The sequence below is a fragment of the Mustela erminea genome, chromosome 16, assembly GCF_009829155.1.
Source record: "Mustela erminea isolate mMusErm1 chromosome 16, mMusErm1.Pri, whole genome shotgun sequence".
Classification (NCBI taxonomy): Eukaryota; Metazoa; Chordata; class Mammalia; order Carnivora; family Mustelidae; genus Mustela; species Mustela erminea.
The window spans coordinates 32,627,905-32,653,179 of record NC_045629.1 but is presented as its reverse complement, the minus strand read 5'-3'; the positions used below and the strand labels follow the sequence as shown (position 1 = coordinate 32,653,179).

Genomic DNA, 25,275 nt, shown 5'->3' with positions numbered 1-25,275 from the left:
GAATTAAAAAAATAAAATAAAATAAAAAACCTTTACTTTTAACAAGCCTAATGATTCCCTTGCAAGAGGTATTTACTTCATTATTAAGTAACAATGGTGCAGGACAAATGCGGAATTGAGTAAGGTCCTTCTTCACTTGATGATTGCAAATACTTGTACCAAGCACTGTGCCGGTTCGGAGACGTACATCAATTAAAAAAAAAGACAATCCTCGTGAGGTCTTCCCCGATTTAGGTGGCAGCACGGAGGGAACTTCAGTATGCACAGTCTTCCAGGTGAATAACTGCATATTTCCTTAAGGACAGGATGCGAAGTCTTCTGCCCAAGAAGACAAACAAACCAACTCCCTTTGCTTCGCGCAGCCTCATTAGACTCCTGGACCGCATATACATTCACAGCGCCGCGCACGCACAGCAGCTTGACTCCCTCCCGTGGATGCACCAGCCCGGCGGCAGGCTCCGCCCCCAGGCCCGCCACATTCCCAGCAGGCGCCACGCGTGCGCCGTAGCCCCGCCTCTTGCGGCGCAGTGATGGCGGAATTGGACATAGGGCAGCACTGTCAGGTGGAGCATTGCCGGCAGCGAGGTGATCTAGCAGTCCTTAGCTCCGGGCATGGTAGACTGGGTCCCATTGTGTCTTCACAGATAGTGGTGGCGGGTGAGGGTGTGGGGGGAGGTGCTGGGGCGGGGTGAAGTCTGAGGAGGCAGGGAGGATTCGTCTCTCTTGGGTCTGCAGTGAGATGTGTTGGTATTTTTTTCTTGCTCCAGAGCCTTTGGAAGAGACTTGTGGTCTCTTTAGAAGCGAACCATGCAGTTTCCGAAAACATGCCTTGCAGCGTTCCCTTTGTTTTTCGAGTGTGCCTGGCCAAGAACTTGTGTCCTTCCTACTCCTTTTTGATGTCGGGAGACCTGTGTTCCCCGCTGATCCCGCCACTACAACCTTGGGCAAACCACTTTCCAAACTTTTTAATCTGTTACTTACCTGTCAGATGGAGTCGGGCGAGGTCAGTTTTTCACCTGTCTTCGTGGCTTCTCGTGAGAATGCCCTTAGCTTTTAGCAGATTCTCATCCTCAGACTATTCTGCTAAATGATCTTTATGCTCACTCAGTTCTTTGATTGAATATTGTTGACTCAACAAACATTTACCAAGCATCAATTTTGGTGCTGGAACTACATAGGAGGGTATAAAATACAGTCTTTTCCGTAGAAAAGCTTTCAGGATAATGTGCATTTTGGAGCATTAGTAAAGCGATGTTCTCTTTGCAGTCAACTGAGAGCCCAATCTAATAGCCAGTGGTAGTGTGGCACAAACTTTAAGACGTCCTGCACTTGGACAGGGAAGTTTCCAAAGCATTAGAGCGATACAGAATGCTCAGTCTTTGGTATCTGGGTTTTGCTTCAAATGTGTGCCGTCACAGTTGACAGTTACTACACAGGGTGGCAAATAGGTTTCATCTCTCATTGCAGCTTCAGTTATTGGTTGTAGGTACCCGGTGAAAAGAGGACTCCGAGATTTAGCCCAGTTTTATTGGGAATGCCACAATGGTTTAGTGATACTTGCTGTGGGCAGCCGGGGGGAAAGGGCACACGACCCTCTATGTTCTTCTAACTTAGAGTCTTTATGTGTATCTTTTACCACTGGCTGTCATGGCCAGCCATTCAGAAAACCTGTATTTCCTTTCATAGAGATCTCTCATAGAGAAGCTTAGCCAATTGGTTTTGACTGTATGTTTATCTCTGGTATACCTGATTACTAAGTCCGTGGTATCTGCCAAATTCAGGGATCTCTTAAGATATAAATATATATGAAATGAGTCCAGGGTATACCTCTTCAGAGTAGTGGAGAGAGGGTTAGGATTTAGAGGGTATTAAGTGAGTATCCTAAATCTCACTTAGCTTCTATATGGATAGAAACATAGTTTCCTACTACCTTGATCTTAACTCTTCCCTCTAGGTCCTTTTGGTCTGCATCTAATATCTAATTCATCATCATGAGTTTCAAAATAGCACGCATGTATAATTTTTCCAGTTTGAAAGAGACATAGAAGTTAGAATATTATATGCTTCATTTTCTTCTTGTTGACAAATGAGTACATACTTTTTTTGGTATGCACCATGCTCACAGTATCATACCTCAGAATAACAGTGTCATTCACTTACCTTACTTCTGAGGTAGAAGAATTGTATTCAGATCCCCTGGTCCTACAAGCACAATTATCCAGGGATCCCTTTGGGTTATGATAGGACCTCTTTCTGTTTTAGTTAAGGTACCCTATAGGATGAGACCTTTTGGGGGGCAACTGTAGTCTTCTCTAAAATGTATCTTTTGTTTTCAAAAGTAAAACAAAAGTGTAAAAGTGCGATTGGACATACCAGCTTCACTTGACTGTATAGTTTCAGGTGCACAATATATAGATTTAGCAATTCATTTACTGCTCGGCGCTTACCATGATAAACGTAGTCATCATGGTTACCATCCAATGTTATTATAATATTATTGACTACATTCCTTATGCTTTTCATTTGTGACTTGATTATTTTATAACTGGAAGTTTGCATCTCCTAATCCCTTTGTCTGTTTCACCCATTCTCCCACCCACCTCTCCTCTGGCAACCAGCAGTTTGTTTTGTGTACTTAAGAGTCAGTTTTTTGTTTGTTTCTGTTTAAAGTTCTACATGTAAATGAAATCATATGGTATGTTTGTTCTGTATTATTTCATAGTGATACCCTCTAGTCCATGCATGTTGCCACAAATGGCAAGGTCGCATTCATTTTTATGGCTGAGTATTATTCTGTAGTATATTTACGTACCACATCTTTTTTTTTTTTTTTAAGATTTTATTTATTTATTTATTTGTCAGAAAGAGAGAGAGAGAAAGCGCGCACACAAACAGGCGGAGTGGCAGGCAGAGGCGGAGAGAGAAGCAGGCTCCCTGTCAATTAAGGAGCCCGATGCAGGACTCGATCCCAGAATGCTGGGATCATGACCTGAGCCGAAGGCAGTGGCTTAACCGACTGAGCCACCCAGGCATCTCTTAACGTACCACATCTTTATCCACTCATCTATCAGTGGACACTTGAGTTGTTTCCCTATCTTGGCTATTGACAGTAATGCTGCAGTAAACATAGGGGTGCATGTATCTTTTTGAATTAGTGTTTTCATTTTCTTTAGGTTAATTCCCAGTAGTGAAATGATTGAATCATATGGTATTTCTTTTTTTTTTTTTATGGTATTTCTATTTCTAATTTTTTTAAAGAGCCACTGTGACAGGTATAAGGTGATATCTCATTGTGGCTTTGATTTGCATTTTCCTGAGCATTAGTGATTTAAGCATCTTTTCCTGTAACTATTGGCCATTCTTATATCTTCTTTGGAGAAAGGTCTATTCAGGGCCTCTGCCCATTTTTTAAAATCAGGTTATTTGGTTTTTCTTTTATCTTGAGTTGTATAAGCTCTTTATATATTTTGGATATTAATCCCTTTTCAGATACATCATTTGCAAATATCTTGTTCCATTCAGTAGGCTGCCTTTTTGTTAATGGTTTCCTTTGATACAAAAAACTTTTTTATTTGTTATAATTCCAAGTTTATTTTGTTTTTGTTACCTTTGCCTTAGGAGACTTACCTAGAAAATGTTGCTAATGCTGATGCAAGGAAGGAAATTATTGCCAGTATTTTCTTTTAGGAGTTTCATGTTTCAGTTTCACATGTAGGTCTTTAATACATTTTCAGTTTATTTTTATGCGTGGTGTAAGAAATTTTTTTTGTTTCATTCTTTAACAGGTAGTTGTTTAGATTTCCCAACACCATTTATTTTATTTTATTTTATTTTATTTTTTAAAAGATTTTATTTATTTATTTGACAGAGAGATCACAAGTATGCAGAGAGATAGGCAGATAGAGAGAGGAGGAAGCAGACACCCTGCTGATGTGGGGCTCGATCCCAGGACCCTGGTATCATAACCTGAGCTGAAGGCAGAGGCTTTAACCCACTGAGCCACCCAGGCGCCCCAACCAACACCATTTATTGAAGAGACTGTCTTTTTCACATTGTTTAATCTTGCCTCCTTTGTAATAGGTTACTTGACCATAATAAGATTTTAGACCACTGTTTTCATTTTCATTTATCTCCAGGTTTTTTTTTTTAATTTCCTTTTTGATTTTTTGGTTACCCACTCATTGTTTGGTAGCATGCTATTTAGCCTCCAAGTATTTATGTTCCTTCCAGATTTTTTTCTTGTAATTTCTAGTTTCATACCTTTGTGGTTAAAAAAAGATGCTTGATAATGATTTTAGTCTTCCTAAATTTATTGAGACTAGTTTTGTGGCCTAATAGGTTATCTGTCTTAGAGAGTGTATGTATTTGAATGTATTCTGCTGTTTTTGGATGGAATATTCTGTGTATGTATTAAGTCCATCTGGTCTAATGTTTCATTCAAAGTCACTGTTTCCATATTGATTTTCTGTTTGGATGATTAACCCATTGATGCAAGTGAGTCGTTAAAATGCCCCACTACTATTGTATTGCTGTCAGTTTCTCCCTTTGTTAGTAATTGCTTTATGTTTTTGAATGCTCTTATGTCGGGTATATAGATACTTGTTATATGCTCTTGTTGGGTTCCTTTTATCATTATCTATCTTTGTCTCTTGCTTCCATGCTTGTTTTGAAGTCTGTTTTGTGTGCTGTAAGTATTTTGGCTTCCATTTGCATGTATGTTTTTCCAACCCTTCACTTACAGTTGTATGTGTGTCCTTCACATTGGAGGGAGTCCCTTGTAGGCAGCCTCTAGATGGATCTTGTTTTTTAATCCATTTGGTTGCCCTGTATCTTTTGATTGGAGCATTTACTCCACTTACATTTAAAGTAATTATTGAATGGTATGTACTTATTGCCATTTTGTTACTTGTTTTTTGGTTTTTTTTGTAGTTCTCTTGTTTTTTCTTCTCTTACCCTCTTGTGGTTTGATGGCTTTCTTTAGTGTTAGGCTTGGATTCCTTTCTCTTTATTTGTATATATCTATTACAGGTTTTTAATTTGTGGCTATTTTGAGGTTTGTAACATGCATATGGCAATTTATATTAAGTTGATGTGGTTGCTTAAGCTTAAACACTGTTCTAAAAGGATTATATTTTTATTCGTCCACTCACATTGTATGTATATGTCATATTTTACATAATTTTGTGTATCATTGGACTCATTTTTATAGATACAATTCATTTACTGCTTTTTAACCTCCATGCTGGTTTTATAGGTGATTTTTGTCTACTACCTTATATGTTTACTCTTACCGTGAAATATTTTCCTTTCATAAGTTTCTTATAGTAGGGCCTTTTCTTTCTACTCAGAATTCTCTTCAGTTTTTTGTGTAAAGCTCATGTAGTGGTGATGAACTCTAAGTTTTGTTTATCTGGATGATAACTTTGCTGGGTAGAGTGGTTTTGGTTGCAAGTTTCTTCCTTTCAGTACTGCATATATATCATGCCACTATCTTGTGGCCTGTAAAATTTCTGCTGGAAAGTTAGCTAATAGCCTTATGGGGTTTTCCTTGTATATACCTGTTTTTGTTTTTGTTTTTAAGTTTTTCTTCTTGCTTTTAAAATTACCCTTTTGGGAAGGGGTTAGGAGAGGCAAAAGGAGAAGAGAGAGAACATTAAGCAGGCTCCATGTCCAGCATGGAATCCAATGCAGATTTTGATCTCATAACACTGAGATCATGACCTGAGCTTTAATTAAGGGTCAGATGCTTAACCGACTGAGCCACCCAGGCGAACCTAAAATTATCTCTTTTTCATTACTTTTTGTCATGTTAATTATTATGTGTCTTGGTATGGACCTCCTTGGGTTCATCTTGTTGGAGGTTCTCTTTGCTTCTTGGATATGGATGTCTGTTTCCTTCCTCAGATAAGTTTTCTGCCACCTTTTCTCTTTTTCTGGGATCCCCATAATGTGAGTGTTAGTATACTTGATGATGCTGATTTCCTCTATCCTATTCTAATTTTTTATTATTTTTTCTTTTTTACTCTTCAGCTTGTTTGCTTTTCATTATCCTGTCTTCTGAATTTGTGGTCTGTTCCACTGCTCCCCTTATCTGTTCTCTCTAGTGTGTTTTTTATTGCAGCTATTAAATTCTTCATCTCTGACTGCTTCTGTTTTACATTTTTTATATCTATGTTGAAGTTCTCTGAATTTCATCCACTCTTTTCTCAAGTCCAGTGAGTATCTTTGTGATGGTTACTTGTTTTCATTATTGGGTATATTGCTTATCACAGTTTCTTTTAACTCTTTTGATGTGATTTTTTGTCTTGTTCTTTAATTTGGGACATATTTTTCTCTCATATTGTATAACTCTGTTTCCATGTATTTGGGAGATCAGCTATGTATCTTGATCTTGAAAGTTAGTGTACATGTGTTGAAGAGGTCCTGTGATGCTTGTAGTACAATGTCACCTGGTCACCAGAACCAGGTGCTCCAGGGTGTCTTCTCTGTGGGCTGCATGTGCACTACTGTTGTGGCTGAGCCTCATTTGCCTTCAGCCCTGTTGGCTGCAGTGACCTACTTTGCTTCCTGTGGGCACACTGGGCAGAGTTTGGTTCCTGCATTGTTGAGAGGCCTTGGTGGGCTTGGAAGTGGCTGAGCCAGCATTCAGAGTAGGTGTGTGCAGACAGCCTCTATGGTCCAACCGAATGGTGGGGCTTTCTCCCTCTATGGCCTGTTAAAAGCTGTTAGAACTTTGGGCGTGCTGTGTGTGGGGTTATCCCCCACTTCCCCAGGGCAGGAGTCACTTTGGAGTGGCACTGGTCCCTGCTGGGACTGCTTGGAGATACAGCTGGAGAGGAGCCACTTTGGAGGGAGTCTGCTGAGGTGAGCGGATTGGATGTGGTAGGAAGGCAGGTGAATGCATGGACAGAGGCACCCTGCTAGCAAGGTAGTTGGAGAGTGTTAGTACTGGTTTCTCCAAGGGCCCTGCTATCTAACCTGGGAGAGGAAAAGAGAAATGGTGCCCTCCAGCACTTCGGTTCTTGGAGAAGTCTGAGGACCTTGTCCCTCTAGTGCACATTCTGAGATTAGTAAATAAATTGCCTTCATGAATACCCAGGTATTTTTCAAACTGCTATTTCTGTGCTAGTTGCCAGCAGTTACTTATTCTAGCTTTTTAAGTGTGAGGACTCTGTTTACTATTGCTTCTAGCTCTAAGAGATTTTTAAAATACCTGGAGGTGACCCCCACTGATTTTAAAAGCTTGTGAAGTTTAGCCTCACTGGTTTTCAAAGCCTGATATTATGAGGACTTCTCTTCCCAGTGCAGGTTTCCAATAGCTGGGGTGCTTAGTATGGGCTCTGATCCTCTAGCTTCTCTGTGCTTGTGTCCCTATTTATGTCTAGTCTTACACAGGTTTGGATCTGAACTGTGTCTCCACTCCTCCTACCCTTCCAGTATGTCCTCCCTCTGTAGCATTAAGCGTGGAAGATCTGTTTCACATCTTCAGGTGTTTTTCAGGTGTAGCTTTTATATTGGTGTGTCTGTGGGAGGAGATGAGCTTAGGTCCTGCTACACTGTCATTTTCTCATTGCCCCAAAACTTCATTATTAAACACTTTGCTTAGCATTGCTAGGTTAGTAAACTGTGGGATCAGAATTGAAACCTAGGATTTTCACTTCAAATGCAGGATTTTTGCAGCATACAGTACTCAGAAACGACATATAATAAATCTGGGCATCCAAAAAACCCCAGTACTTTTTTTTTTTTTTTTCTGATTTAGCACACTACTACAAAGAACATTTAATCTCCTGATAATCCGTCATTCCCAGAGTGCTTGAGGTTGTGATAGCTTTTAGTTAACCACTATTTCCTACACTAGGATATAGGTCAAAAAGAAGAGTTCTCAAAAAAAAAAAAAAAAAAAAAAAGAAGAGTTCTCATATAGAGGTAGTTCAGTACTTTAAGGATCTTTTTGTTTAAGAAAACTAAGTCAAAATCAGATACTGACCAGTGCATGTAACATTTTCCCCTCAATTTTAGATTTTCTTCCTTTTGTGTGTGATGGTTGTTCAGGAGTATTTTGGTAAGTTAAATTTTTATACAGGATTTGGGAGTAATTTTAGTGTTTGTAATACGAGATTTATTTCTGAAAATCAGAATGATTTAAAATAGTTTTAAATTTAGCCACTGATATTTCGTATTATAGTAATTACTTAGAAAATATAATCCTAGGCTCTGATTACTTGTGCATACATGTGGGTAAACTTTAAACTTTCAGAAATGAATTTGTATGTGTGAGTTTACATAAAAGTTATATTGTGGTCTTGTAATCATAAGGAGAGAACATAGCGACAATATAAAGAATATGGTAGAAGGGACTCCTGGGTGGCTCATTCGGTTGAGCATCTGCCTTTGGTTCAGCTCATGGTCCCAGGGTCCCAAGATTGAGTCCTGCATCCAGCTCCTTGCTCTGGAGGGAGCCTGCTTCACCCTCTGCCTGCTGCTCCCCCTGCTGGTGCACATGTGGTCTCACTGTCTGTCTGTCTCTCTCTAACAAATAAGATCCTAAAAAAGAAAATAAAGAGTAGGGTAGAAAACAATCCAGGTACTTCATTAATTAAAATGAAGAATCTAGCCTATACATTTCTTAAATTGGATATCACGTGTCCATTGCACATATATCACATGCAAGATAAAACCTGGGAACTAACCAAAGATTTTGAAAAAGTTCTTTTCTTTTTTTTTTTTTTTTTTTAAAGATTTTACTTATTTATTTGACAGAGAGAAATCACAAGTAGTCGGAGAGGCAGGCAGAGAGAGAGAGGGAAGCAGGCTCCCTGCTGAGCAGAGAGCCCGATGCGGGACTCGATCCCAGGACCCTGAGATCATGACCTGAGCCGAAGGCAGCGGCTTAACCCACTGAGCCACCCAGGCGCCCCAAGGTCTTTTCTTTTTAATTAAACTTTTGTATTTTAGGCCTTCTTCTTCTTCTTCTTTTTTTTAAGATTTTATTTGAGAGATAACATGAGCATAAGTGGGGATACAGGCAGAAGGAGGAGAGGGAGAAGCAGACTCCCCACTGAGCAGGGAGCCCCATGCAGGACTGGATCCCAGGGCCCCTGGGATCATAACCTGGGACGAAGGCAGATGCTTAACCTACTGAGACACCCAGGTGCTTCCATGTTTTAGGCATTTGACTTATTAAATAGAACATGGAAAAAATTAATTATCTTCAGAAGGTAACTCAAAGATTTATTAGGATTAAATAAAAGTAAGGCATATTTTTCAGAAGTAGAGCATTTCTTTGACAATTTATTCTTGATGATCTTTGACAAATAAAAGGAATTAAAAGACTTTGTATTTGCACATACCTTGAAGCATTGAGAGGCAGTTTAGAGTGGTGAATTGCTTTATTCATATTGAAGTTGAACAGTTGGATTTTGAAACTTTTGAGACCAGAGATGCTCTTTTTTCTTTTTTTTTTTTTTAAGATTTTATTTATTTCTTTGATAGAAAGATCACAAGTAAGCAGAGAGGCAGGCAGAGAGAGAGGAGGAAGCAGGCTTCCCGCTGAGCAGAGAGCCCAATGCAGGGCTCAATCCCAGGACCCTGAGATCATGACCTGAGCTGAAGGCAGAGGCTTAACCCACTGAGCCACTCAGGTGCCCCTAGATGCTCTGTCTTTAATTTGTCTGCCATTTCAGTTTATTCTTATATGCAGAGTTAATGTATTGTGGGTATTCTTAATGATACTAACCATTAACCATTTAATGTAGTGTGAGTATTCTTAAGGATACTATCTTATTACTACAGTTATCTTTAAGCACATTACTTGATTGAATTTAAACTTTTTTTTTTAATTATTTAAGCCTTGAACACAGAAGCAGGGAGTCACACAGCTGTCCTGAGGTATGTTACTAGTTCTAACAAAATGCTTGTATTTATGTACTTTCATTCAGAATTTGAGTTTAAAACCAGTCAAGGTACCACAGATTAAAATTTGGCATACTAAACCAGTTATGTAAAGAGGCTCTTAGTTCATTTTATGTTATTTTTCTCAGTTTGTTTTAAAGATAAATTGGTTTCCTTGGTATTTATAAATTGTTATCAATCTTAAACATTGTGATTAGGTTTAGGTAGCCCACTTACAGCTTTAGGCTCTATATTTATAAATCTACAGTGGAGTTAACATTTTCATCATATATTCCTTTAAGCTTTTCTCCAGTGTTTTGTTCATTGTCCTTATTTCCTAGTGTTAGGATTTGGTATTTACAAATTGTTCTGACTCAATCAGCCTTAGATCACCAGGAACAAAACTTTAGTCCAATAAAATCTTCACTCCGGTTCTGATCTAATTGAAAGATTAATAAGAGCAGTTAGATAGAAGCCAAAATATCACTGTTACTACTCACAGAGGATAAACTGAATCATGAAGCTTAGTGTGGAGTAGTGTAGGCTGCAAAGGAAATCCAGAACTAGGCATATTTTCCTACTAGTCACAGCTATGCTTCACCAGGTTAGGCCTCCTCCTAGAGAGCAGTTCAATTCCAACAGGGAAGAAGAGAAAGCAGAGCCCACCATACCAAAGGTAATTTCTCAAATTTATAAGTTGCTTCATCTCCTTTTGTCAGAGAAAGGAAGGAAGTTAAACTGAAGTGAGTTGATTTGGCAGAAAGCTTTGTGCATTACATTCTTCAGTTGATATTTTATTCCTGCCCAACATTTACCAAGCACTTTACTAAGGACTTTTATATCTGTTTTCTCAATTATAGAAAGTTAAATGAGCTTCAGTCCAAATCTGGTCCTTTGAGGGTTAGGTGATTTATGTTAGGAAAATAAAAATTAACATTTTGATACTGTGCAAGTTAATTGGAGGAAAGTAGTCATATAGTAAACATATTGATGTTTCTTCAGCTTGTTAATCTTCTCTGTGCTTTCCTTTTTCTTACGATATCACTTGACTTCTATGAATGTCTCTCATAGAATGTCAATTAAGATCTCCTTAAATAATGAAATGAAAATAATTTTACCATTAGATCAAATTTGGAAAAATAATCAATTCCAGTAAGATACAACTACCATTTATATAGAGGAATGCCCTTTGGTTGTAATTTTAAGAGATTATTTCACTAAATTCATTCAACTCTAAAAACCTAGTTACTTAAAACTCAAACTAGCCTGACCTGGATTTTTTTTTTTTTAATCTTGTAAAATCTCTTCTTCCTCAATATTTGCTGGTAATATAATAAAAAATGCAGAATAGAGCGTGTAGCAAAATAGAGAATGTATCATTGTAAAAACCATCTTTAACCTTCTGTATCATGGATAAACATACTTTTAAGTTTTCTCATACATATATATAATATATATTTAACTTCCTAAAATCAGCATAGAAAGTAGTTATGACTTGCCACTTGAGGGTTGATGAAATGATCACCTAAACATATTATTATGGGGGCATCTTAGTTAGGACTGATACAGAGTAGAAGACTAAAATTAAGAAGAGTAACTGAATAGTCATTTTAACTTGACTTAGAAGATAAATATACCATAGTAAGAAAGTTATGAAAATGTAGAACAGTCAGCAGAGTAATCCTTTCTCATACCTTATTATAATCTGTTATGTGAGAGTACATAAGTTGTTCTGACAAGTTTAAGCGAAACCTATATGAATGTTGTCTTCTAAAATAGATGTTCATTTGCTTTAAATGTGAAATATATAATGCCATTTTCCCCTTTGTACATTTTTCAGGTGACTGTAATCAATGAGAAATTGAAGTCAGATAAGCCTACATCTTACCCATGCTCATTCAAGGACTGTGCTGAAAGAGAGCTTGTGCCAGTTAAATGTCCTTATTGTGAGAAGAATTTTTGCCTGAGGTGATCACTGAGATCATTCAAATTCTGTATATCTGTTTAAGTTGTATGCAAATTTATGAACTAGTGTCACTCTTCTGTTGCTCATAGGCACCGTCATCAGTCGGATCATGAATGTGAAAAACTGGAAATTCCTAAGCCTCGTATGGCTGCCACTCAGAAACTTGTTAAAGATATTATTGGCAAGTATCTAGAAAGCTTGTTTTGTTGTTCCTTACTGCTGTATATTTGTTACAGAGTATTGCTTCTTTGATCAGCAGGCACATTATGGAAGGTGTTTTTATGGCCTCAATGTTTGTAACTTGGTGTAGATTTTGATGACATTTTTGTGACCGTATTTCTCACAAGGGCTATGTGACCAGTGAAAAACTGGGAATTCTATGGATGTGCCCTACCAGATATTCTCTTTTACTGGGTCACTTAGATCAGCTGGTTAACTATCATGGCTAGACATGGTATTCATAAGGCCAATGTAATGGTTTCCGTTCTTTAAATATGAATCTTAAGTCTTACCAGCTATCCTATGAATGCTGCTGATAATCTGAAGCACCAGGAAGAATGTGTCTGTGACTTAACCAGTCTCTCTGGCAATATGTTCAGAATTTTCATTCTGTATTAGGATCGTATCTTCATTTAAGATCTTCTATAGCCAAATCTCAAAGTTTTTTGCAGAGTTGTTAGGGGTTGTTTTGGATTAAATGGACTTACATTGGAGAAAAGCACGTAACAGTGAGTTTTTGATCTGGGGATTGCTTAGGTCAACCTCACTATATTTTTTTAATGGTCATGTAAATATAATACCAACAAAAAGATTGTGGTCTCTATATAGGTCCATTGTATGTAATTTGTGTACATTTCAAGGCCATAACTAATAAATAGTAATTGGTAGAACTCTGGAAAATGTAATGTAAAAATTTTATGTGCCTGTATGCTTATACTTATTTCTTAGATTCTAAGACCGGAGAGATAGCAAGTAAACGACGGAAAGGTGCAAAAAATAGTGAAACAGCTGCAAAGGTAGCATTGATGAAATTAAAAATGCATGCTGTTGGAGATAAGTCATTGCCACAGGTGGGTCTCAGAGATTTTTGAAAAACAGAAATGTTCCAAATATGGCTGAAGCTCCCTTTTTACTCTTCCCACCCATCAAGTAACAGCTAATCTGAACCTGATATGTATTGTTACTAGTATTATATGGTATATACTTTTGAGTTTTTTCCACTTTACAAAGTGTCAGTGAACCATCTGTATTCTTTTTCAACCTTTTTTTTTTTTTTTTCACTTGGCATCATGTTTTTAACACTTACCTATGTGGATATATTTAGTCTAGTTCATTTATTTTGATACCATTTTGATGGTGCACATTATTCCATAGTATGAATATACCACAATTTATCCATTTTCCTAATGAACAGATTCAGATTTTTTTCTAATTTTCTTGCTATTATAAACTTTTCTAGTAGTGAACATCCTTGTGTATGTGTGGGAACATTTTTCTAGGGTGGTCCCTTTAAGACTCCATAGTATCAATTATATTTTATATAATATCTCAGTACATTGTCCATACATGCATACATATGTAAATATGTACCTTAACACAGTTTCAGTAAGTAATACCTAGTTCTGTTGTATACTAGCCTTATGTGTTACATACTTGGCTGGTTTTTGTTCTGTTTCATTTTAAAGATTGTTGATTTTATAACCCTTAAAGGATGGAGACCATCAATCATATTGAAAAATGCTACTTTAAGGAATATATTTAGAAATAGAAAAGCTGGGTCATGGGGTTTCCTCATCTTCCATTTTACTAGATAGTATCAACTTTGTGTTGTCAGTGGTTGTACAGATTATCTCCTTCCTATAGTATCTGAGGGTTTTCAGTGTTTCTTGTTTCTATCTTACTGAAGTTTAAAGTTGAATTTCTTTGTGACTAATAAGGTTCAGTTACTTTGCATTGATTTATTGGCCATTTTATGTCAGAACAATTCATGTCCTTTGCACATTTTTTCTGTTGGGTGTTTTCCCCCCACACTTTAAAAAAAGGTTATAGGATTTTTTATATATTCTGAGTTCCAATGCTTTCTTGACTAAACAAGTTTCACGTATCTTTTCAGTCTACGGCTTGTTTTCACTTTGTTTTTGACTCTTTAGTGGTTCAGACTTTAGAATTTTAATGTACTCAGATTTAATTTCCTTAAGATTTGTACTTTTTGAAATAAGTTATTTTCTTATATCATCCTTTAAAAGTTAAAAAAAAAATTATCAACTCTTTGTTCCATTTGGAACTTAGTTGTAAGGGAAGTAGATTTTTTCCCCCCTGTAGGGTTCTATACATTTGTTCTATACATTTAGGATTAATTTATGGATCTCAGTTCAGTTCCTTTGGTCTGTTTGTCTGTCTTTGCATCAAGAGCAAACTGTCGGGGCACCTGGGTGGCTCAGTGGGTTAAAGCCTCTGCCTTCGGCTCAGGTCATGATCCCAGAGTCCTGGGATCGAGCCCCACATCGGGCTCTCTGCTCAGTGGGGAGCCTGCTTCCTCCTCTCTCTCTGCCTGCCTCTGCCTACTTGTCATTTCTGTCTGTCAAATAAATAAATAAAATCTTTAAAAAAAAAAAAAAAGAGCAAACTGTCTTTATTATCATAGTTTTGTAATAAGTAGGACAGGTCATTCCACCTTATTCTTTGCTTCCAACCACATCTGTTCTTGGCACTTTATTCATTTGTAAATATTTTAGGATCACTTTGTCCTGTTCTTTGAAATTGCAATTTTGAGAGGAATTCTTAAATTTTAGATTAGCAGCAGTTGCCATCTTTTAGAGTTTTGATTCTTCTCATTCACATCTAATGATTTCCAGTTTATCTTTAGGTCTTTTTTTTAATGTCTTTAACATTTTATAATGTTTACACATATTTATATATCTTAGGTTCCTCATCATTTTTGTTGCCATTTTAAGTGACAGCATCTTTTTTAAAAAATTACATTTTCCTAATGGTTATTGCTCATTGTTGTATGTTGTCTTTCTGTCTAGCAAATAACCTTTCTAATAGTTCCCATAGCTTGTAGATTTTCTGAGGTGTTTCCTGTGTAGCCATATCTTCTGTGAATGACAGTTTCTTAGGTTTCTTTTTTTCCCCCCAAATTTTCTTTTCTTCTTCTCCTTATTTTTCTTAGTGCATTGGCTGAGATCTCCAGAAGTCTTGAAATAATGTGCATGAGAGTAGGCATCTTCATCATTTTTCTGACTTTAATGCAAATGACTTTAACGTTTCATCATTAAACGCTGTGTTTGTTATAAATTTTTGGTAGTAGCCTTTATCAGGTTAGCAATACTTCTTTCTATTCCTAGTTTGCAAGGAATTTATATCATGAATAGGTTTGAACACTTACTGTAAGTTTTTTCTACATCCAATAGGATAATTGGGTGTCTTTTCTTACCTTACAAATTTTTTAAGTTATATTAATCAGTATTTTTGTTGAATCATCCATATATTCCAGAATAAACTGCTTTACTCTGGTATGTAATTCTTCTAAAATGCACTAAATGATTAGCTATTATTTGGTGTTTGATATTAGTACCTATTTTATACACATAAAATTGAGTAGCTTTCTTTTTTATTCTTTGAAATCTTGAGTGAGTGAGTGGGGATTATTTGTTCCTGAAGGGTTGTTTTAAAGGGTATTAACAACCTTTGAATCTGTTGCCTTTTTTGAGGGGAGAATTTTGAATACTATTTCGATGTTTTAAATGGTTTGTGGTTTATTTGAGTAGTCCTTTCTTCGAAATTTTGGTAAATTTTTTTTAAAGGATTTTTATATATTAGAATTGGAGTACCCGAGTATGGACTAGGGGGAGGGGCTGATGGAAAGGGAGAGAGAGAATCTCAAGCTGACTCCTCACTGAGTGCAGAGCCAGTGTTTGGGCTCAGTGTCAGGACCTTGAGATCATGACCTGAGCTGAAATCAAGAGTCAGGACACTTAAGCAACTGAGCCACCCCAAATTATAGTAAACATTAATTTGTCTTAAAACTTCCTGTTTGGTGTAGATTTTCCAGTTTATTGTTATAGAGTTGTTCATTATTTTCTTATGTTCCAAAATCTCTCTTGTGTCTTTAGTAATCGTTCCATTTCAATGTTAATATTTTTTACTGATACTTTGTTTGCCCCTTGAACAATCTTGCTAGAGGTTTGTATATGTGTGTCTTAATTTATGTTTTAGTTGTTTTAGAGAACCATAGTTTGGTTTTAGTGCCCTCTTTACTGTTTTGTTTTGTCTTTTTTTTTCCTTTCTGTGTCACTGAATTCTGCTTTTATATTTCCTTTTATTTACTTTGCTTAGATTTTCTGATCTTTTTCCATCTTCTTGCAGTGAATTTATTTTCAGCATACTTGTTTGGTTGTGGGGTTTTTTGTTAACTTGATAGTTTAAACAGAGAAAAGTTACAAGAGGAGTACAGAGAATTTTTCCATATTCTTTATCCGAAGGTACCAATTATTTACATCTTGCCCTTTTTGCTCAGTCATTTGCAGTCTTTCTCCTGCCACCACCCCTCACCCATTTGTGTGTATTCATATGCATGTCTGTGTGTGTATGTGCATACTAATTTTTGGTCTGCTTGATCTATCAGTCCGAGACTGAGGGTGCTAACATCTCCCACTATAACTGGTTTTGTCAGATTTCTTTCTTGTAATTCTAACGGTTTTTCTATACATATTTATTATCAGGTACATGCATTTCTTATATCTTTATGAATTTTGCCTTAAATCTTATTTTGAATGATAATACTGTTTCACGCTTTAAGTGACTACTTAACTATTACATCTTTTTAAAATCCCTTTATATTTAACTTTTCTGTTTTGTTTTAGGGTGTCTCTTGTAAGCAGTATATAGCTGGACTTTGTTTTCTTTAATCCAGTTTGATAGTATCTTTTATAGGTGAGTTGAATCCATTTATATTGTGATCACTGATACATTTGAACCCATTTCTTCCATCTTATGCTTTTTGCTAATCAACCTTTCCCTTTATTTCCTCTCTCCTCATGTCTTTTATATTGATTACATTTTCTATATTCCCTTTTATTCAGCTGGTTTAAAACCATTGATTATAGTCATTGTTGGGTGATTATTTCTTAATATTTCCCCTTTTTTTTGAAATCTTGATTTGATGGTTTTAAAATTACAAATGTAGTACATGCTTTTACAAGTGTAACCTTTAAAAGATGTATAAAGGGAAAAACCAACACACCATCCTCAGCCCATGTTCTTCCCATTAAGGCAATGGTTCTCAGTTGAGGGTGATTTTTGTCCCCTAGAGTTGCTTGTCACAACTGGACATGGGGATCCTGTGGTATCTAGTGGGTATAGGCCTGAGATGCTGTAAAACCACCTATAATGCATAGGACAGTGGCCACAGTAAAGAGTTTTCTGATCCAAAATGTCAGTATTGACAAGGTTGACAAGGGCTGCCCTAAGGTATCCAATAATACATTGTTCAGATTACTTTGCAGTTGTTTCATTACTGAAACATAATAGTAAAAATTTGTATAGCACTTACTTTGTTCCAGGCCCTCTCCTAACACATTTAATCATTGCAAGGAGCTTCTGATATAGGCACTATTATTTCCGCCTAAAAGGTAAGAAAATTCAGGCACAAAAAGGTTAAGGAATTCGCTAGTAGCATAGCTACTAAGTGGAGAACTACCAGTTGAAACCAGGTGGGCTGGCTTCAGAAACCATGTTCTTAACACAGGTGATAGCTTAACGTGGGGAATGCCACAGGTCTGTAGCTGTAACTTTTCCCCTTGCATTAATGTGTGTTTGTGTTTAGACACACGTACTTACATATAATATGTATATATATATATACACATATATATATATATACATACACACGTGTATGTGTGTATACATATAATTTTACATAAATGGAAATGTTTACTTGTATATGTATGCAAACACAAAGTATCTTTTGGTTATTATTTCATTATTTTATAAAAATGGCATCATTTCATTTAGTCACTACTTTTTTCTTTTTCTTTTTTTTTTAACATTTTATTTATTCATTTGACAGAGAGAGATCACAAGTAGGCAGAGAGGCAGGCAGAGAGAGAGGAGGAAGCAGGCTTTCCACAGAGCAGAGAGGCGGATGCGGGGCTCGATCCCAGGACCTGAGCCTTAGGCAGAGGCTTTAACCCACTGAGCCACCCAGGCACCCCTACTTTTTTCTTTTTAATCACTATATATTAGGCCCTGGGGATACAAGAGTAAATAAAAGTCCTTGCCAACATGGAGTTTATATTCCAAGGGGTGAGAATGGCTATTAAGTATTATATATGATACCATGTCAAATAGTGATTATGGCTATAAATAAAAATAAGGCAGGTTTAGGTGGGCTATATATCATTATCTCTATATATCCTTTTCATTCATGCCCAGCAGAAATTCTCTCAAGGGAGCTGGTGTGGCTTTAAATCATTCTTTAAAAAACTAGGTAAATACTCCAGTTTGGATATACAGGTGTTTTGTTTTGTTTTGTTTGCCATTTTTCTCTTGATGAACATTCAGTTTGTTTCTAGTTTTGGCTACTGTGCTGAATAGTCTCAATCTGGTTTCTTATTTCTGTGAGCTAAATTCCAAGGAATATTTGCTTGGTCAAAGGGTATGTGTATTTTATTTTTTTTATTATTATTTTTTAAATATTTTATTTATTTATTTGACAGACAGAGATCACAAGTAGGCAGAGAGGCAGGCAGAGAGAGAGAGGAGGAAGCAGGCTCCCTGCTGAGCAGAGAGCCCGATGCGGGGCTCGATCCCAGGACCCTAGGATCATGACCTGAGCCAAAGGCAGAGGCTTTAACCCACTGAGCCACCCAGGCGCCCCATGGGTATGTGTATTTTAAATCTTTGTAGGTGTTGCCAAACTGCTTTATAAAGAAATTTACATTTCTTTATTTCTAAATTCTTTAGAATTTACATTTCTACTAGCAGCAGTTATTAAGTCAGCTTTTATTGACTGATTACACCATGCCGAGCATTGTTTTGTGGCTTTAAATTTTTTCTCTCTTAATACATACACCTTTGCTGGTACATTCCATAACTGGAAATACTGGAATATTCTGTATTCTGTGTCCTCATTTCACAGATGAATAATCTGAAGTTGTCTAAGATCCCTCAGGATGAAGCTGCCCCCCTACCCAGTTTAATATACTGCCTCTTGGGGCCAGACATGAAAGTACCCTTTCCTCCTCCCCTGGTTTGCAAGTAGCTGTTATCCTTTTTAATGTTTTCCAGTCTAATGGCTATAAAAAGATATTTCTAATTGCTTTAGTTTGCAGGTCCTTGATTACTGTTCAGTTTGAGCATCTTTTTTTTTTTTTTTTAAAGATTTTATTTATTTATTTGAGAGAGAGGCAGTGAGAGAGAGCATGAGCGAGGAGAAGGTCAGAGGGAGAAGCAGACTCCCCGTGGAGCTGGGAGCCTGATGCGGGACTCGATCCCCGGACTCCGGGATCATGACCTGAGCCGAAAGCAGTTGTCCAACCAACTGAGCCACCCAGGCGTCCCAGTTTGAGCATCTTTTAATATGTTTGTTGGCCATGTGTAACTGCTCTTTTAGTCACCTATACATATCCTTTGATCATTTTTCTCTTTGGTTGTCTATTAACCCATACTCATATCCTTTTATGTTGTTTGGTCAACTTATGGAAATTATTGGAGCAAAATAGATGGTAAACTTTTTCTATCTATAACCAGTTTTCTTTGGAAATTATTTTTTTCAAAATCTAATACTTTGATTTTGCTTATGTATCTCATTGACATTATCAGTGGTTATTTTTTTCTAAGATTTGTCTTTTTTTCTGCTTTGGTTTTCTTTATTTTTTTGCATCTTGCATTTGTCTTTAATCCATACAGAATTTGTTTTTAGCATAAACTACGAGCTAAGGACCCAATTTTATTTTCTTCCAGTTTTTTAGCTAATTTTGTCATCACCAATTATTAAATCATTTCTCCTATTGAAGGTGCTATTTGGTATTTCAATTCATAAAAAGTTTAAGATTTATTTTTACTGGGTCTATTGTTGGATTTCCTATTCCACTCATTTTTTACTCATATCAGTACCGACTTGATATGATGCAATAGCTTTATAGAATGTCCTAATATAAAATGTAAGTCCCATTGTATTTTTTCTTAGCAGTTTTATTTTTTATTCACCCATATTATTCATCCTTATTATATTCAAATTAAACTTTATGGGTGGGGGGGTTGGTCAAATGGGTGAATGGGAGTGGGAGATACAGGCTCCCAGTTATATGGAATGAATAGGTCATGGGAATAAAAGGCACAGCGTTGGAATATATTCAATGATATTGTAATAGCATTGTATGGGGACAGATGGTAGCTGTGTGGTGCACATAGCATGATGTATAAACTTGTCAAATCACTATGCTATACACCTAGACTAATGTAATGTTGTATGTCAACTATAGTAAAAACAAAACAAAAAAACCTCTTGGGATTTTCATGGTTGTCTTGATGGGACAAGGTTTTGAGTGGCAGACTCCAGTAGGTAACTTTAAAGATTTTAGGCTCTTTGAAGGAGAAATGGAGAAACTGAAAGAAATCATTATAAATAGCAAGAGAGAACACAGCATAGTCTTAGATATGTGGCTTCCCATGCCCCCCATTTCCCACAAGAATATAAGCTGTGAATAATAGCGTCAATAGGATGTAAAGGTTTGGCCATTTATAAGAAGCCCCCTTTGGTATTCTCAGGAGGATTTACCCTCTTGAACTCTTCCTCTTTGTAGTGGAGATTCTGGCTTCCTTCCTACTCACTCGGTGTAAGCAACTGAGTAAAAGGTCCTAAATACATTGTCTAGTGATTTCTGTAAGTTAGGTAAAGTAAAATTCACTCTCCCAGCTAGTTTGGACTATAAGTCCTGACTGAAATTGTTCTGAGGGATTCACTTTGGATTTGCATTGTAGGATATGTAATGTTGTCTAAGAATCCTATAAGTCTTTTCATTTATTTAGCTCCTGCTTTGTCTTCTGTAACATTTTGTTTTTCTTCATTTAAATCTTATTCCTTATTTTCATCCCTAATTATCTCATGGGTTTTGTTTCTGTTGTGAACAGAATATTTCCATCTACCTCTATATCCAGGTACTTACTGCCAATATAGAGAAAAAAAGGTGCTTCCTGTTCATCTTACTCAGTCACATCACCAAACTGTGATTTTTTTTTCTTTGCCTTCATTTCCTAGGTAAACAATCACACCCCACTAACAAATAAGGATTTTTTCAATTTTAATTTTTTAGTAATTATACTGCTTAATTCATCTTCTGTACTATATTTTCTAGAATCTCCACTGTAATGTTTCATAACATGATATTAGGCATGTGCTTACATTTTTAATTTTTTAAAAATATATAATTACCAAATTTTCTCTCAGAATCTAAAGTTACTTAGTATTGTATCCTCTTGAATAAGACAAGGAGTTTGACATGCTTTCACGTCCAGTTGAGTGTGTCTCATCCCTTCATCTTTGTTCACACAGGATTCTTTTTAAATCAGTAGCTATTAAAATTTACCAACATATTTTTTGAATTTCTCCTTTCCTTAGGACTCACTTTTATTTTGAGTAAGTACTAGAGTTCATTCCTTAAGAGTCTTCACTGGTAAACTTCAGGTCTTCTGAAAAAGCTCTTATTTTGCCCTCACTTGAGCTGGATTGTCCATTAGATTCTCTCAACTCTCTTAATACACTATTCATTGGTCACTGTTTATTATTGAGGAAGCATCTATCAATCTTATTGCTTTATGGGTAATCAGTCTCTTTTTGGTAGTTAGAAGTTTATGATATTTTCTAATTTTAGTGCAGTGTTTCTACATATGAATTTGTTTTGATTGCTCAAGTTGGCCCTGGAGGTACATTTTTAATTTGGCTTATTTTTTTTACTTTTGGAAAATTATAGTCATTACCTCTGAATAATGCTTCCTTCTCTTAACTTTTGTTAGACATATTTTTGGATTTATAATTTCTATCTTTATGCCTATTTGTGCTACATTCTAGAGGACTTTCTCAATTACATCTTCCAATCAGTTAAACCTTTTCATTGAATATTATTGAAATTTCTCTTGTTTGAGTTTATTTCGGAAACTATATTTTAAAATTTTTATATTTCTCATTGGATCTTCATAACTTGCCTTGTTTCATTTCTGCCTATTTTTGATTCATCCTTTTTGGTCCCTTTTTACGGATATATCCATAAAAGTATCGTTTTCAAGTTCGTTTAGTTCATCTGCCTATGGTAAGTTAACCTTTGTTTTGAATTTCCATTTATAGATTCCACATGTCTGTCTTAAGTAAGAGGTATTCCCGCTGTATTGCTCACTGGGGTCACTCACCTCTCCCTCTTTAGCAATTTTGCACTTTCTTCCACTGGCCAGTCTACTCAGATTGTGCTTTTGCTCTGCAGAGCTTTTCAGGTTATTATGGATCCATTTACTCAGTTGGAAGACCTTGGCTTTGTTCACTGTCAGGAGGTTCTCTCTGTGCTTCCCTGCCTTCCTAAATACTATGTTTTATAAGCAGTATCTTAAGTTAGCATTCAGCAGCACGTTCTTCAGCGTCCTTTCCTGGAGCACAAACTCATTGCTAGCCTCTGCTTCCAGGCAGTGAGCCCCATCCAGGTACTTCATCCCCAAGTGCCACTGTTGTTTCCCACTAATCCACAGCTGAATTTTGACTACTGCTTTCTCTTCTGGAGCTTTGAAAGTTTATGGCTCAGCCTGCCTACCTGTCACTTGTGTGTGTTTGTTTCATTTCTGATCCTCACGGATGCTTGTCTTTTTCTTTTTTCTTTTATTTCTTTCCCTTTTTTGGGTGAGGCTATAGCTTTAAAATTTTTCTTTTTGTATTTATGCTTTTTTTTTTTTTTAAGATTTTATTTATCTGACAGCGCAAGCAAGGGGAGCAGCAGAGAGAGGGAGAAACAGACTCCCTGCTAAGCAAAGAGCCCGATATGGGGCTCGATCCTGGGCCCTGGGATCATGACCTGAGCTGAAGGCAGATGCTTAACCGACTGAGCCACCCAGGTGTCCCAAAAAAACTAAACTCCTTAAAAAAAAAAAAAAAAATTCCCCTCCCTTCTCCTAGTTTTTGAATATAAAATCCCAGGAAAAGACCTTGATTGACCTAATTTTATGTCACATCATGTCTTTGCACAGACCACCCTAGCCTAGGGACTTAGTTCCTATACATATGCATTTTAGGTGGGTTCTTGGTACTGTGACTGATATTCCCACTAAAAGATACATCATTAGAGGGTAATCATCAACCACAAGAAGAGAGGAAGACAGTTCACCGAGCAAAAGCAGATGCTCTCTATTTATATATGTGAGAGAGAGTGTGTGTGTGTGTGTGTGTGTGTGTAATCTGTATTTAAACTTTTTATTTTTACAGAAAGAAAGAGTTTACTTTCACGTTTTCTTACCTAAGGGGAGCAAAGAGAAGAGCAAACCAATGTTCTTTTGCCACCGATGGAGCATTGGAAAGGTCATAGACTTTGCAGCTTCTTTAACCAGTCTTAAAAATGATAATAACAAATTAACAGCTAAGGTAACAACTGGTTATAATTTTTCTTTAAAAGCTTTAGGATACCTGTATACCAGCATGTTTGTTTATTACAGCATGATTTATTTCCTTTAATTTTTTTCCCTTAACAGAAATTAAGGTTATGTCACATTACTTCAGGAGAAGCCTTACCCTTGGACCATACTTTGGAAACCTGGATTGCTAAGGAAGATTGTCCTTTATATAATGGTGGAAATATTATCTTGGAATATCTTAATGATGAAGAACAGTTTTTAAAAAATGTTGATTCTTATCTGGAATAGTCATGTAAGGATTCAAGCCAGAAATGAAGAAAATTTTATGTTAAGTCAATTTCTTTTACTACAAATACTATATACATATATTTTATTTTTAAAAGTTGCTTTTTAACTTATTTCCATTGTGTCATAATTTACATTATCAGTTTTCTGTTAAATTAAATTGGAATTTTTGTGTTAAAGTTTAACTATGAGCAGACATTCAGTTATTAGTAAATTCTTATCTTTAGCTTTTATTAGGTTGTGCTTAGTAACAACAAAAAGGTGTATTTCATTTAGTTAACGTCAGCTATTGTGGCGCTGCTGCGTGTCCTCTTTACTCTCGGATCTAAGCTGAAGGAATGACTCGTGTTTGGGACATTGCTACTTTTAAGGCAGAGGAAGAAAGAGATGGTTTTTAGAAAATACATGTATCCAAAAAAGAGAAAGAGAGAGAGAGAGAAAGAAAGAAAAAATACATGTATCACTTTTGCTTTAAGCAAGTAACCTTGCCAAACCTTGTATTATGAAGCCAGGGTATATAAAGCCTTAACTATATATCCAGATGTATAAATTGATGTGTATACATGAATCATAGAAACTTGGAGACCATCTTATTCATTCTTCTAAGTTTTTAGATGAGGAATCTCAGGGTAGAAAGAAGAAATGATTTTCTTGGTGTTCTCTGTACTGCATTGGGGCATATCTCTCTGATAAAGGTCCTCCTTCAGTAGGATTTACCTTTTTTGTTTGTGTAAATGTATTACAAATGAGAGTAAGATGAGGTAGCACAAAAATGAGAGTAAGATGAGGTAGCACAACTTCATTTCAGTATCTTTATATATATCAAAGCAAAATACATACCAAAAGGAATTATATTTTACCAACACATTAAAATGAATGCTTCTGACTGATCTATCTCTTCCATCGGTACTCAACAAAGTACTACCATATAGAAGAAATAGAAATGATTTCTTCTTTTCCCTTTTTTGTTCTTTTTGGTAAAGGCTTTGTCCCTTTTGTGTTTTAATTGTCATGGACACAAAGTAGCTTTACATATAATTAAATAAAGGAATTAAACTCAGAATGTTCATGTCTTTGTATTTTCATGAAAGGAATGGAGATAACTTCTGATTTCTGTCAGCTACTTGTTCATTTATTAAGGTGATTATTGGAGTATGTACCAAATATAAGAATTTGATTGTAATTGCCACAGTGGATATAATGATGAGTTGTATGCATACTTATAAAAAAGCTGTGTAGCAAATGCCGAATGAGTAGATAGACAGTAAATATAGATGTTCCAGTGGTTATTTTATTAGAAACTACAAGACCAGAAGTAGAAATAATCCTTAAATACATTCCCAGAGACCAGAAAGTTTTAATACAGACCTTAGCATCTGTCATAATTACTTACATATAATAGGTGACCAACACATGCCTCATGAATTGAATTAAAGTTAAATATACCAGAAAAAACAGCAATGGGGGTTTGAGAAGAAGTGAGGTAAGATGGCAGAAATTGAATTATACCCAGGGAGAAT

General features: G+C 36.2%; 1 protein-coding gene across 4 annotated transcripts; it reads left to right on the top strand.

Moving 5' to 3' along the window:
- The first annotated feature begins 475 nt into the window (after positions 1 to 475).
- Positions 476 to 25,274, top strand: ZFAND1 (zinc finger AN1-type containing 1). 4 transcript variants are annotated; one of them, XM_032316486.1, is made up of 9 exons: positions 476 to 585; positions 8,023 to 8,065; positions 9,852 to 9,891; positions 10,499 to 10,570; positions 11,735 to 11,862; positions 11,950 to 12,041; positions 12,809 to 12,930; positions 23,325 to 23,480; positions 23,588 to 25,274. In XM_032316486.1, exons 1-9 carry the CDS (start codon positions 531 to 533, stop codon positions 23,756 to 23,758), a joined length of 879 nt encoding a protein of 292 aa, XP_032172377.1. In that variant the 5' UTR covers positions 476 to 530; the 3' UTR covers positions 23,759 to 25,274. The 4 variants fall into 4 exon arrangements, with proteins under 4 accessions (XP_032172377.1, XP_032172379.1, XP_032172376.1 ...); XM_032316485.1 differs by having other exon boundaries at positions 506 to 615; XM_032316488.1 differs by lacking the exon at positions 10,499 to 10,570.
- The last annotated feature ends 1 nt before the right edge of the window (position 25,275 follows it).

Bases quoted from the DNA above. Each gene is read 5' to 3' on its own strand.
- ZFAND1 (XM_032316485.1), top strand. From the start codon at position 531: ATGGCGGAATTGGACATAGGGCAGCACTGTCAGGTGGAGCATTGCCGG. The intron at 10,571-11,734 runs GTAATTTCTCAA...TACATTTTTCAG, and splicing joins CAGAGCCCACCATACCAAAG to GTGACTGTAATCAATGAGAA. The intron at 12,931-23,324 runs GTGGGTCTCAGA...TTATTTTTACAG, and splicing joins GAGATAAGTCATTGCCACAG to AAAGAAAGAGTTTACTTTCA.